Source organism: Pholcus phalangioides, unplaced genomic scaffold (genome assembly GCF_987345545.1).
Source record: "Pholcus phalangioides strain wild (caught in Gottingen) unplaced genomic scaffold, Ppha-v1.0 ptg000008l_1, whole genome shotgun sequence".
NCBI classification, from domain to species: Eukaryota; Metazoa; Arthropoda; class Arachnida; order Araneae; family Pholcidae; genus Pholcus; species Pholcus phalangioides.
In genome coordinates this window covers 7,107,297-7,121,960 of record NW_028301601.1, presented here as the reverse complement: position 1 = coordinate 7,121,960, position 14,664 = coordinate 7,107,297, and the positions used below count along the sequence as shown (strand labels likewise).

Genomic DNA, 14,664 nt, shown 5'->3' with positions numbered 1-14,664 from the left:
TTCTGGTCATGATGAAATTTCAAATCTCGCTCTTAAAAATCTTCCTCTTTCTATCCTCAAATCATTCACTAATATATTTAATAGCATGCTTCAGACAAGCTATTTTCCTAATGTCTGGAAACTTTCTATTGTCAAACCTCTTCATAAATCTGGAACTGACCCACTTTTCTCTCAAAACTTCAGACCTATCAGCTTACTCAGTAACATTTCTAAAGTCTTTGAACGTATCTATATTTCACGTCTTGACGCTTTCCTGTCCTTCAACAGCATTCTTCGAAGTGAGCAGCACGGATTCAGGCGGGGGCATTCTTGCGTCACTCAGCTGCACAGAGTTACCGAGTTCGTGATGACTGCGTTCAACTACAAGGAACATGTCTGTGCTCTCTGTCTGGATATATGTAAGGCCTTCGACAAAACGAATCACACGACCTTATTATCCAAACTAATTGACCTGGGTTTGCCTGACTATTTCATCATCTTTTTAAACAGTTACCTTTCCAATCGAAGATTCCAAGTCAAAAATGGCAACTGTCTCTCAACTGTTAGACCAATAAGAGCGTCTGTCCCGCAGGGTTCTTGTTTGGGACCACTGCTCTTTGCGCTATACATCAATGACTTCCCAGCTCCTCAGCGCGGAATGCTTGGTCTATTTGCTGACGATGCCATCCTGTTGACCAATCACAAAAAAGGGAAAAAATGTATTGAAAATTTACAAGAATCAACTGAAGACGTTGAGGACTGGTGCCAAGACAACGATATAAAGTTGAATCATCAAAAATGTCAATATATTCTCTTCACAAGACGGTACAAGTTTCCAAGAACTCCCATATACATCGGCAATACGGTGTTGACAAGAAAACTCCAAGTCAAGTATCTAGGTTGTATACTAGATAAGTCGCTCTCATTTTCTCCTCAGGTGATGTACGTAAGAAATAAGGCCTCACAAGCAGTTGGGATGCTATCCAGAATCACATTCCCACAGGCCAGGCTAACGTTGAGGAATAAAGTAATTCTTTTTAAAACTATTATTCGTCCTATTCTGACATATGCTGCCCCAGTGTGGGCTCATGCCAGTCTTGCAAATATGAAACGTTTACAGACACAGCAGAACATCATTCTTCGTCAGTTTACCAGAGCCCCCTGGTATGTGAGAGGAAAAAACATCCGTAAAGATCTTGACTTACCACTAATCTTGGACTATATCAAGGAGCTTGCAAATGCTCATTTTGACAGGCTACGATCTTCTGAACACCCGCATCTTAGAGAAATTGTCTATTATGACCCTAGAATACCCACAGTACACTCTAGGCCAATGGACTTGCTGAGCGTGGATTGGGTGACGAATTGATGTAATTTGCAGAACATTTTCATGATTTTGATTTTTTTTTTTTTTTTTCAAAACAATTTATCAATCTAATGTCAGTTTTGTTTGATATTGCGGATGCTGTGATCGCAATTCAGAGGCATTTATATGTTGTTGTTTTTTTCGCAATTAATAATTTTTCTCATTTATTCATAATTTGCGCTTGCATAAAATGGTGCATTGGGTTCGTGTCGTGTTGAAACTGATTTTATTACAATACAGAGATGGTATGTGTCATGTCTTCATTATAACTTTTTCTTTGACGTTCTTGATTATGGTTATATGACTGATGACGGTTCAACAGTACCTCAAACATCTCTGGTTAGTGTCTCTCGATTATGTAAATATTTATAATGTTGGGGTTTTTGGGTAGCATATCATCAGCTACTTCCCGTAAGACATTGCCTCCTTGTTCTTCGATTGTGTTGTGTTTTATCTCGATGAGCATTCATTTCGCGAAGATTTGTAAACAATACTCTCCTGGCTCATTCATTCTCTACACACACACATACACTACATACCTTACACACATGCACAAACTTGTCTTTTTCCTTCTCATACCACCCCTGGTGATCTGTAAGTCGCCAGACAGCCTGCAAAGGCTGGGCAGCGACGGAAACGTTCAATTCTGGTCTGGTGTTAAAAATGTAGTTTTAAGAAAACAATCCTTGTTTTTGTTCACAACGGTTTAAAAAGGGGTCGTTCCAGTATTATGGCAGCAATTTCTATTGATTTCAATGCTATTCGAAGGCTAAGAACTCAAAAAAAAAGTTCATTGTGGCCCACCCTCTAGTCTAAGCCATATAATGACATATCCTTGGCCCAGGAGGTTATCTGATGTGGCCTGCCCCTTTCAAACCTAATTTTGTGAAAATGGACCAAGCGGCACATTTGCAGATCGCTTAGGTGACTCATGGCACAATTCTAGAGCATCTAGACAAGTGATTCCCAACGTGGGCGCGGTGGAATATTATAGGGCGGCGGTAGAAGCTATGGGTATAACATAGGATCCTATGGGTTTTAATTGCGTTGGGGACGATGGGAGAAAAAAATTCTGAAGAAGGGGGCTATGGGACAAAAAAAGGTTGGGAAACTAGGATCTGGACTGTCCGTGGCACATTTACAGATCACTCAAGTAATTCTTTGACACATTTTCCAGATCCCACAAGTACGTCTGCGGCACATTCACAGATCGCTTAAGCGATCCGTGGCACATTTAGAAATCTCTTGCGTTACATTTGGCACAGTTTTAGAGCACTTAAGCGACCCCCAGTGCGGCTCTACATCACTCAAGTTACTCCCGGCACTTTCCAAGATTACTTAAGTTATCCGCGGCATAGTTACTGATCACTTGAATGATGCGTGACACAGTTCGAGAGTACTTAAGCTGCCCAAACACTGTTTTAGATCACTTGAAGGATCTACGAAAAATTTTGTGATCACTAAATTGGCTCTCTAGGGGACTTATCAATAGAGGGAATGTTTGAATGCCACAAACCACAGTTCAGGATGTCATTAATAGTACTTAATATTTTTATAAAAGGTGGTTGATGACGTAAGCATCATCCAAATCCCCAAACCGCCCCCCTTGTCATCAAAAATCAGTAAATTGGATCCACTCCCTCCTCCGCCTCGTCGATGCTGACGTAATATTTGAATGACCCCAAAGGCTATTTGTAAGTCGCCAGACGGCCTCATTAGGCTATTACAACTACTAAACCACACATGCATCTCGTTCATATTCCTCTGCGGAACTTCTAACGAATTCTTACGTGTTGGAATGTCCGTGTTATGAACCTAACGTGAAATTTGTTTCCGTATAATGCTTGTTACGTGCAGTGCTGCCAACTGCCATCAATTTTTTCTAAGTATGAGTGAAGTGCAAAATGATTGAAGATTTTACCGTTGTGAGTAGGCCTGTTGCTCTCTTTGGGGAGACTTCTTTAACGGGGAGATCGACTCTCATACGCGCCTCGAAGTTGGGAACCACGGAAAACCCCACTTCAACCGACCATCCACAATGGTGACTGTGGGGTTCGAAACCTCATTATGCTGGGAAACGACGAAATAAATTAAATTCTGTCCCACTGAAAATATTTTCTCATCCAAACACATCATGACAGCGAAATGCTATAATGGTGCCCGAGAAAATTTGGAACCTATAACAATATTGTACTTTTTTTTCTTTCTCACACCTCAGATTCCATTCAATAATCATACCGTACATTGGGGCGATTTGAGAACAGATTTTGGGAATTTTTTGTATTATATATCTGTATATATCTGTATTTTGTATTTGAATTAACTATAAGTTAAAGGCGTTCTCTCACAAGACACCCCCCTCCCCTTCCCCCAGGAGGAGGGACTTGAATCGGGTTGCAATAAACGTCATTCAGACTACCTAGCACGTTTGCCACATTTTGAGACACAGCATCCTATTTCGTTTCTTCTTATTTTGGCGTAGAATCTTCCCGATTATCTCACAAATATCACATAGTGATTGGATGTGGGGCATAGAAATCGCCAATTCTGAGCCCGAGAGATAATTTCCTTCCCACAAAACGATGGGTACTAGCAGGAGCAGGTAATTTTGTTTCCCTGAATATTCTGAGGGAAAATGAACTACTTACTGACGTCAAGAGCAGCGTGCGGAAGCCTTCTATCTCTAGCAGGTGCTGCTTGGATACACTTCTCTACATATTACCTTGATACGCTTTTCGAAGGGTGTTTCCATCTCAGCCCACAGAAAATAATAAGCAACTTTCTTGTTTTTCTCTGGTATATAATATTGTTTATTACTGTTATTATTTCTTTTATTTGTCCCTATGAATACATTTTTTTTTGCAAATATAAATACAGGTATTTATAATAAAGTGGACATAATTACCATGAAAAAATACGCCAACTTGGCGATGATCTTGAATCATGTCTTTTGTTATCTGCCTTTGGCTAGAGATCTCCAGCCACTTCTACTGGCTGGTCAAAGCCAGAAATTCGGACATTGGTCAGTTCAATTTGCAGGGAAATTGACTGATTCCCGAACTGGCCAATTTCGGGCTTTGGCAGTAGCATATGCAATAAGGAATCAGATAATGTATCCAAGCCACCCCCCCCCCGTACTTCCCAGTCACCACGTCACCGCAGTGTATGGTACTGTTCTGATTATTTGACGCTCAACAATTAATTTCTAAATTTAGTCATAACTATTGTAACAGTTTTATGCGCGTGGATTTTCTCTGTCTGCTTGCACAAAAAAAGGTGTATAGCAACTTAATAGGCCATAGCAAGATCCCTTTTGGTCGTAAAAGGAAGGTTTCCTTTGTTTCAAATGCTTTTTTACTGACAAATAAGATAAATTTTTCAATTTTTTTAACTCTAAAGAAAACTCATAGGGCCTATAAAAGCCGAATAAAGTTAAATTCCGAATATGTATATACTTCTGATTTGAATGGGTTTAAAGATAATACGCGGCAACACTTAAATTAATTTATTTCAACTGGAAATTACCTCTAATCCTTCCCAATGGTCAAGGAAATAGTTATTGGGTGAAGATGAAATTGCGTATTTTAGCAAATACTTTTAACACAAAAAATATTTTTTGTCTCATTTCTTGTTCATTAAAACTCAGTTAAAGAAAAAACAAGTTTTTAATCACAAAATGGCGATAAAAATTCCTTATAAGCTTCTTTTTTACGGTTTTTTTCGTGAAAAGGTAATCTTCGGAAACGATACTTTATCGATTCTGTATTATCTTGACGACTCGTAATTTGAATATATGCTTCTACTAATGAATACCTTGGGTCTAATTATCTTAATTCTCTAATCGTTATTTTCATCATTTGGTGAGAAATATTTTGGATTCATACTGGTGGTAATATTAATGCAGAAGAATCCCGTCATGGTGGTCGGATGAAACTGGTATTAGGTTCATTTATTTGCGATGATCCGCTTGATTCGACGTTTACTGCGATTGCTAAAAACAATGGAATGGAGTGCGTCATCAACACGATCAAAAGTTTTAGAATAATCACTTACTCCTTCAGTAACTCGTTGCGATGCAGGACGGTCTGTCTTGTATTCATACTATGCACACATAAAGCCCGCTGGTCATTGGAAGTTGTACTGTATTCATAACAACATATATATATATATTGGATGCTTTCGATACATAAGAACACTAAAAAATATGCAGTAAAAAACCTAAAAATATGCTATCATAAATGGGCTGACCATATTTTGCTCGAGAAAAATACCGGAAACCGCCAGTCATTGTCAAAAATGGTTCTAAAGGTACACACATAAAATTACCAATGGTTGTTAATATCGCCGAAAAATCGACAATATTTCCCAGAAAAAAAAAGTTGTCAAAGGTAAGTAAAATTGTCAATTATTCTTAAAACGCCAAGTTTGGACAATGGAGTTAGGAAAGAGCTTGGGGTGAAAAAATCCCTGTCGATTTTTATGTTAAAATATGCAAAATAATGCTCCAAAATATGAAAATGTGCCTTAAATTCTGAAGATCATGAAAAATGCGATAAAATTACTGTGAAAACCATGAAGCCTTAAAATGAAAAAATGCTATATACCGTATAAATAGCAAAGTATGCAAAATGCACAAAAATATGCAAAGTCATAGAAAAACTAGCCCTAATAATTATATTTTAAAAAAACTCGAGAACTCTTAATATACTTTTAAAATGTATTAAATCGCTAATTACACCAGTTTCTCAACTTCAACTGTGGTTCCCAACTTCGAGGCACGAATGCACGCCGATCTCCCCGTTAGAAAGTCTCACCACAGAGAGCAATAGGCCTGCAAACAATACGAATATTCAATCATTTCACTTCACTCGCTTCAACGCTGAAATATAGATGGCAGCGCTGAAGAATCAGACACAACACTAGATAAGCACTCAGACTGTTAGGTACACACTCTTACACTTTTCGCCCAACTCACTAGATAGTAAATTGCCCATGGCGAGATAAAACTGAGTTGTGTACTTGGTTTGAAAGAAAGAAAGTACACATGTCCAGAGGAGTACGCAACGACCTTTTAAGGGGGAACAAAAGGTTTGGGGGGAGGGCAGGGGAGCTACACAAAAATTTTCTTCCCTTTTGAGTTACCAACCTTTAAAAAGCATTTAAATTAAGAGAAATTGGTTAAACATAGCATAAAAAATTGTATTTTCGTATATGTAGGCCTGTATAATGTGTGATGTGATGGTATCAATACAAACTGAAGAGCCAAAAAAACTGGTACAGGCATGCGTATGCAAATAAAGAGATATGGAACCAATCAGAGTACGGCGCTGCGGTCGGCAACGCCTATATGACACAACAAGTGTCTCGCATAGTTGTTAGATCGGTTACTGCTGCTACAATGGCAGGTTATCGAGATCTAAGTGAGTTTGAACGTGGAGTTATAGTCGGCGCACTAGTGATTGGACATAGCATCTCCGAGGTAGCGATGAAATTTGGATTTTCACGTACGAACATTTCACGAGTGTACCGTGACTATCGGGAATTCGGTAAAAAATTAAATCTACGACATCGCTGCGGCCGGAAAAAGATCATGCAAGAACGGGACTGACGAGAATCATTAAACGTGACAGACGTGCAACCCTTCCGCAAATTGCTGCACATTTCAATGCTGGGCCATCAACAAGTGTCAGCGTGCGAACCATTCAACGAAACATCATCGATATGGGCTTTCGGAGCCGAAGGCCCACTCGTGTATGGACGTGTACGGGTATGGAGACAACCTCATGAATCCATGGACCCTACATGTCAACAGGGGACTGTTCAAGCTGGTGGAGGCTCTGTGATGGTATGTGGGGCGTGTGCAGTTGGCGTGATATGGGACCCCTGATACGTCTAGATACGACTTTGACAGGTGACAGGTACGTAAGCATCCTGTCTGATCACCTGCACTCATTCATGTCCATTGTGCATTCCGACGGACCTGGATAATTTCAGCAGGACAATGCGACACCCCACACGTCCAGAATTGCTACAAAGTGGCTCCAGGAACCCTCTTCTGACTTTAGACACTTCCGCTGGCCACCTAAATCCCCAGACACAAACATTATTGAACATATCTGGGATGGCTTGCAACGTGCTGTTCAGAAGAGATCTCCACCCCCTCTTACTCCTACGGATTTATGGACAGCCCTGCAGGATTCATGGTGTCAATTACCTCCAGCACTACTCCAGACATTAGTCGAGTCCATGCCACGTCGTGTTGCTGCACTTCTGCAGGCTCGCGGGGGCCCTACACGATAGTAGGCAGGTGTAACCAGTTTTTTTGGCTCTTCAGTGTATATGTTCGGCCGTTCCGCCTTTGCATGCATACAGCTGTGATGATGGTATGTTTCATCAGTTCTTTCATTCACATAAGGAATATTTTCTTTTATTCTAGGACACGGTATCCACTCAACATGGTTTGAAATCAACGGCATCCCCTTGCATTTCATTCGATGCCATAACGAGGACGCGTGGTGTTCGCGAATTCAACGGGAAGCAGTAATGTCATGGAAAACAGCAGCCTCGTATATAATATAGACGACACGACATCTAGCGCCTTCGTCAATGTCACGCTGGTGGGTTGGCCGAAGAACGTCACCACAGGTAAGTTTAGGATCTCGAATGAAACATATTTTATATATGAAACAATAACTGGCTCTATATATATATAGGAGACATCCAGTGTCTTGAAATGCCCCTGCTCATGAGTATACAATTGCTTATCTCACCGAGTTTCAACCTCGAGAGAATATATTATCAAATATTTGAAATATGAATCAATGATGAAGTCATAATACAATTTGGAGTGTGGACTATATAGAAACGATTTTTTTCCAGGAGTCAATGACTGGCGTAAAGAAGTCGTGCACACGCCGGATTGGCTTGAGCTTTGGCAGCAGCTGCGATGGGCTTGGCAGCTCCACACGTACGGCATGGCCTGCTTGTTCATGGCGCTGACGTGCGCATCTTTCTTCACGATACTCGGCCTGAGGGCTCAACTGTCCTCGAGGCCGCACATGTCCTCTCTCAACGTCTTCCTATGTCTTCTAGGCGCGACGAGGGCGATGGTCCTCTTCATTGATCCGTATGCGTACAAAAAGGTGACAATGCAACGTTCTTACTATAATTTTCTAAACTTAATTTTTAAAAGAAAAAAAGGCATTTATGTCTAGAATTGATTTGAACCATCTGGAATTATTTTCTTGTATCTGCTCTTTCCAGGCAATGCCGTTGGTGATGAGCAAGATCATGTGGGATTTGGGATTCCCGTGTCTGTTATCGGCATTCGCGCTCCTCCAGCTCTACTTCTTGAGGATGAGCCAGATGAAGGTCATCGTGCCATCGAGCAAACTTAGCAGCGAGACAGCGGCATCCGTCATAGTCACATCTCATTTCTGTCTCATCATTATGTCGGATATCCTTTGGGCCGTCCGCAACTCCTTCCGAGTGAGTGCCGTAATATAGTACTTTTTCTCCTATCCATAAAACTGGGGAACAGAGTTTTCGTTAAGGTAGATCTGATACTTATTTTTTACCAACTTTTTTGGTTGTGAATCCAAATATAACCCCAATTTTGTTTTTCTATCACATCAACTTTTTACGAGATACAGGGTACCGTCCATATTCCTTAAAAAAACTAAAACAAATATTTTACACATAGAATGAGAAATAAAAAAGTTTACCTAAATGTACTTTATAGATAGATAGATAGAACCGCTCACAACCCCGGACTGATGCAAGGCACCTTACTTCCGTTCCCTCAAAAGAGGCAGAGTTGTGTCGGAAAAGTTAGCAAAGATTTATAGTGGTGGCTCCCCTTGCCCCGTGCCCGCATGTTTCGAATTACTCGCGTCGTTCTCCCCAGGAAGACAGCCATCAACCAATGCAACATACAAGCCATTTGACAAAAATGGGTGACTGAATCCAATGACTAGGGAGAAAAATTGCACGTGCGCCCAGTGGCACATAAGGGCCGGAGACCGCAACCTGGGATTCCGAAAGAAATGTGGAAAAGACTTGTGGGCAAGAAAGAAGAGGAAGAAGCTGGCAAGTTGAAGTGGGAGAGCTTTGAGAATGATCAAAATACACAATACACAGTGTATACAAATTACATACATACAGCGCCTCGATTGTGACGGGAAACGAAGATACAAAGCCTCCGTCCACAGTGCTGAGCAGTTTTGCCTGTCCTATTGCAGAATATGCAATATACACACACACACAGAATTCACACAGAGCCTGCACTGCAACGGGAATAATCAAACAGAGCCTCCGTTGACAGTGCTGGGCATTCACATTTGAATTACATGCATATATTATTTACTTTACAAAAATTTCCCTTTTTTATACTATTGGGAATGCACAAAAACATTACTCTATGAAGGTAGTATTGGGTACAAATATCACCCTGAGCTCATACAAATATTCAAGGTTACAAAATTACTATCATACTATAAAAGTGCGGCGGGAACAATCAAACACAGCCCCTGTTCACAGTACTGGGTGGCAGCGATCACATTTGAATTACCCACACATATTTACATAATATACGCTAATTACATAATATAAATTTCCCTTTTTATAATAATTGTTGATACACATAAACATTACTAGGTACGTCACATATTCACAACAAATGCCATAATGAGCTCATACAAATATTCAAGGTTACTAAACCACCATCATACTATGAAATTGTATATACAAAAACATTCATAAATTATACAGGGTGTATTACTCAAATGTTATGGTTTAGGAGCCTAAGTGCGCCCCTCTATATGAAACACGCATCCGTTTCAGATTCCACTTCCGAATCACTAGTGGATTGTTCACTACTTCCAGTTATTATCAAAATGGTTTCTTTATAATTTTTCAGATAGCCCGAGACTTGTAGTTTCCTCGTTGCAGATCTTTGTAAAATAATTTTCCGTTTCCACAAGATCTCTCGTCCGTTCGGTGGCACCTCTAAATGGTATCCCTTTGTGTACTCACACTGCGTCACATAGTGTATCACGCTTCCCGGATGGCCGCATCTACACGTACTGGTCTGGCTGATTTTGAACCTTTGCATGTATTCACCGAATGGACCGTGTTCTGTGAGGAACATTCTTATTTCTCTCGGCATGACTTCTTTCATTTTACCCACTTTTGGTATTACGTCGAAGACTTATATATATTAATTATATTATTTAATTAATTATATTAATTATATATATTATATATATAATTATATATAATTATATATTTTTGCAATTTTCTTCTTATAAAGGATATATTACTACTGTCCGTCAAGTTCTGTGCAAGTTCAGGTAAAAGTTTGCTCTTATAACATTTCCTGGATTCTTCAATATGTGGACAATCTATTTCACTGAATGCCAGCAATATTCAGCCAGCACATGCTCATCCCATCTACTCTGATATCTTCCTTCCATGGCCTTCAAGTCTTGGTGGAATTATTCACCTTGTTTAAAGGGGTACCAATATTTTCCCGCAACGTATGAAAGATGGGCTATGCAGCAAATACACCTTGATGATTATGTTACAACAAAAGATTTTGTATTTCCAATAAATCCTTTGACAATGGTCTTGAATGATATTCAAGCAATCTTTTGCAGTTCTGTCAAACTGCTTCATGTGCGGAGGTGGGGATATTGGTTTTTTTCCCCCCAAAATTTTTGGATCCACCAGGTTTGACGGCAGATCGTGGAGGCCAATCATTTTCCACCATATGCCTCTCCCTTACTCTGCTGTACCCCCATGCGCAGATAACAAGGATCAGGGCCGTAGCGAGAGGGATGGACTTGGGGGTCTGGTCTCCCACTGAAGTTTGAGAAAATGACTGAAAAAGGGGAAAAGATGGCCAAATGTATTTTTCCATCACTTTTTCTCCCCACTTTCCCGAAATTAAGTGCTCCCCCTCCGAACGAAATTTGTGGATAAAGGCCCTAGCCCGGTTGCTGACCAAGAAGGAATTATACCCCGTTAATACATATGATCGAATTGTAGGTGTGTCATTGCAAAAACTCAATGACTCTCTTTATGACTCCATAATCTTCGTGAAGAGGAACTGAATGGCAAATCGGGACTTACCCACATAAATTGTCATTCTGAAGGAAATTTATATTGGTCCCAACATGCCTATTTGCATCGATGATTCCCGAGGAATCATTGAAAGGGAATAAAAACAAAATGTGTAGAAAGAGAAACAAAATATTGCGAATAAAATAATAAGAAACAAATAATAAACAAAATAATGATAAGAGGGTGTCGTAGCCTATGTCAAACTCACGACAAAGTTGCTCAGGGGTGTCCGTGAAATCAAATCCCGATGAGAATCTTTCCTTACATTGAGGTACAACAGAAATGCCTTTGATATAACGGTGAACGCACTCATTGAATAACGTATGAAGTCCCCTCTTTTCCTTCACGTAAAGGCTAATAAGGGGTCATTCAAGTATTACGCCAGCATCGATGGGGGGAGGGGGTTTCCGATTTGCTGACTTTTGATGACAAGGGGGAATGGGGGATTTGGATGATGCTCAAATCATCAACCACCCTTTATGAAAATGCCCCAAATTACTCGATGCCCCAAAAACGAGGAAAACCTTCTGATAGTTTGTGGGCACTTGAAGTAACATTCCCCCTTATTGATAAGTGCCCTGCAGAGCCACTTTAGTGATCTGTAAATGTTTCGTGGATCCAAGATCTGGAAATGTGTCCGGGCCGCTTAAGTGCTCTGGAACTGTGCCACGCATCTCAAGTGATCCGTAATTATATGCCGCGTATCACTTGAATAATCTGAGAATGTGCCGCGGGTAACTTCAGTGATGTAGAACCACACTGAGGGTCACTTAAATACTCTAAAACTACGTCATATGTCACTTAAGGGATCTATAAATGTGTCACGGATCGCTTAAGTGTTCTGGAACTGTGTCCCGGGTCATTTAAATTATCTGAAAATGTGCCACGGGCCGCTTAAATGTTCTGGAATTGTACCACGGGACACTTAAGCGTACACTGTAGGTGTGGCGCTTAGTTCATTTTTTTACAAAATTAGGTTTGAGGAGGGCAGGCCGCATCAGATAACCCCCAGGGCCATATTTGGTCCTCCGGCCAAGGGCGTTTATGCGATTTATCATTATATGGCTTAGAGCGTGGGTCGCGATGAATTTATTAAAGATAAATTTTGAGTTCATAGCCTTCAAATAACAATGAAATTAACAGAAATTGATTATAATAACATTTAAATGTATTTTATTCCGAAATTTAAATTAAAAAAATATTCTTTTTGCATTAAAAAATAAATTTTTGATCGTCGGGAGGGAACCCGCCTGTACACGTCTCTGATCCCACCGATATGCGTTAGGATTCAGAGGGGCAGAGCTGATGACGAAATTTTGCTGAAAAGGGGAGGGGGCAAAAATGGCTAAAACTTTGCTGACGTCACACTTGAACGGCCCCTAATAAAAAGGCAGAAACATTCTACACTCATGTCCATAAATTAAAGATAATTCAGAATCACACGGAAATCGAAATGTAAAGTGAAAATTTCACCTGTAGAATTATCACACACATCTGCAAGAATGATGTGCAAATTTCAGGAAGCCTCCAGATGATGCCGATAGTACGTCACAATGACGAGAGTGTAAGGGGGGGGGTATATAAGGAATGGTGGCAAAGAAGTGAAATTGTTCACAAAATTTCTGTAAGGCGCTCAGTGCCATAAGTGAATAGTTATGACGCGGAGGACGCATGTGGATGGTTTTTTACGTGGTAGAATTATCGGCCGCCTGGAATGTGGGCGTACTCAGATGGAAGTATCCGAGGAACTTGGAATTGTATTAACTTGGAATTGCCCAAAGTGTCATCTCTAGGCTTTGGCAACGATTTCAAGATAACGGAAATGTCAGTAGACGTTACAGTACAAGTCGCCCCCGAGTTACAACGCCGAATGAAGACCGGTATTTGGTAGTAACTACCAAAAGAAGCAGACGGAGCGCAGCATCCGACCTGTCTCGTCAGCTATCTGCAGCCACGGGTACCACAGTTTCAAGGCAAACCGTGTACAGACGTTTGGGAGATATTGGTCTATATGCTCGCAGGCCTATCAGATGTGTTCCGCTCACGGCAACTCACTGTCGGCAGCGATTAGCCTGGAGTAGAGAACATGCAATGTGGACATCGTCACAGTGGGCTTGTGTGATGTTTTCCGACGAGTCCAGGTTTAGCTTGCAGTCTGATTCACGTCGGACTTTCGTATGGAGAACGCCAGGTACCCGTTACCACCAAGACAACATCATTGAACGACACCGTTACGGTGGTGCAGCATTGCTCGTTTGGGGTGGAATTATACTGGGTTCCAGAACAGATCTGCATGTTCAAACCGGAACCATGAAAGCCCAAATTTATCGGGACATCATTCTGGAACAACATGTACCTTTGTTTAGGGGTGCCATGGGCGCAGAATTTGTGTTTATGGATGACAACGCCCGTCCTCACCGAGCAAACATCGTAAACGAATGCCTTGAATCTGAGGATGTAACCCGTATGGAATGGCCAGCATTCTCACCTGGCTTGAATCCGATAGAGCATGTGTGGGACATGCTTGGCCGACGAGTTGCAGCTCGTCAACCACCTCCTACATGTGTACCGGAACTTCGGAGAGCATTGCTTGCTGAGTGGAGTGATCTTCCCCAAGATCAGATCGATAATTTGATACTCAGCATGCCTAGGCATTGTACGGACTATATTTCATCGCATGGGAGACATACAATGTATTAACCATCATACCAACCATGTAATAGTAAGTTTTTGTAAAGGATATATTTTTTACAATTGCTCCAGGGAGCAAAAATCGTAGTTTTTATGAATGGTATCATACATACACCATCGTTTTTGTTCTTTATCTTTTGTTTAATAAATAGGCTTTATGAATAAGTAACGTTTGTTTTGTTTCTGAACCTTTATTTGCCGGAGCTGGCATTATCCTTAATTTATGGACATGAGTGTAAAACGGTTCGGAACACGCTGTATATCGATCCTTGTCCAAAAAAACCCGCATAGAGAAAACGGACGTGGCTCTGATCAGAAACGCACAACATATTCTGGTTTAATTACTAGCTCACGCTAAATTGCGATCCAAGTATTCAAGACACAATTTACACACTTGTCTTAAGGCATAGCAAACTCGTAGGAAAATATTTTTAGAGCATTTATATCTTTAACGCTGTTCACTCGATAACAATGTATGTTTCTGCATTATGCACGCACGTCATCAA

At 40.7% G+C, this 14,664-nt stretch overlaps 1 protein-coding gene across 1 annotated transcript in view; it reads left to right on the top strand.

Moving 5' to 3' along the window:
- The window catches only part of LOC149083577 (uncharacterized), a 158,986-nt gene that overhangs the window by 121,958 nt on the left and 22,364 nt on the right, over positions 1 to 14,664 (top strand). The window contains exons 2-4 of the mRNA XM_089235380.1: positions 7,782 to 7,990; positions 8,225 to 8,487; positions 8,609 to 8,833. Coding sequence (XP_089091506.1) covers positions 7,894 to 7,990; positions 8,225 to 8,487; positions 8,609 to 8,833 — 585 coding nt within the window. The 5' untranslated portion in view covers positions 7,782 to 7,893. The remainder of the gene's footprint in view (positions 1 to 7,781; positions 7,991 to 8,224; positions 8,488 to 8,608; positions 8,834 to 14,664) is intronic.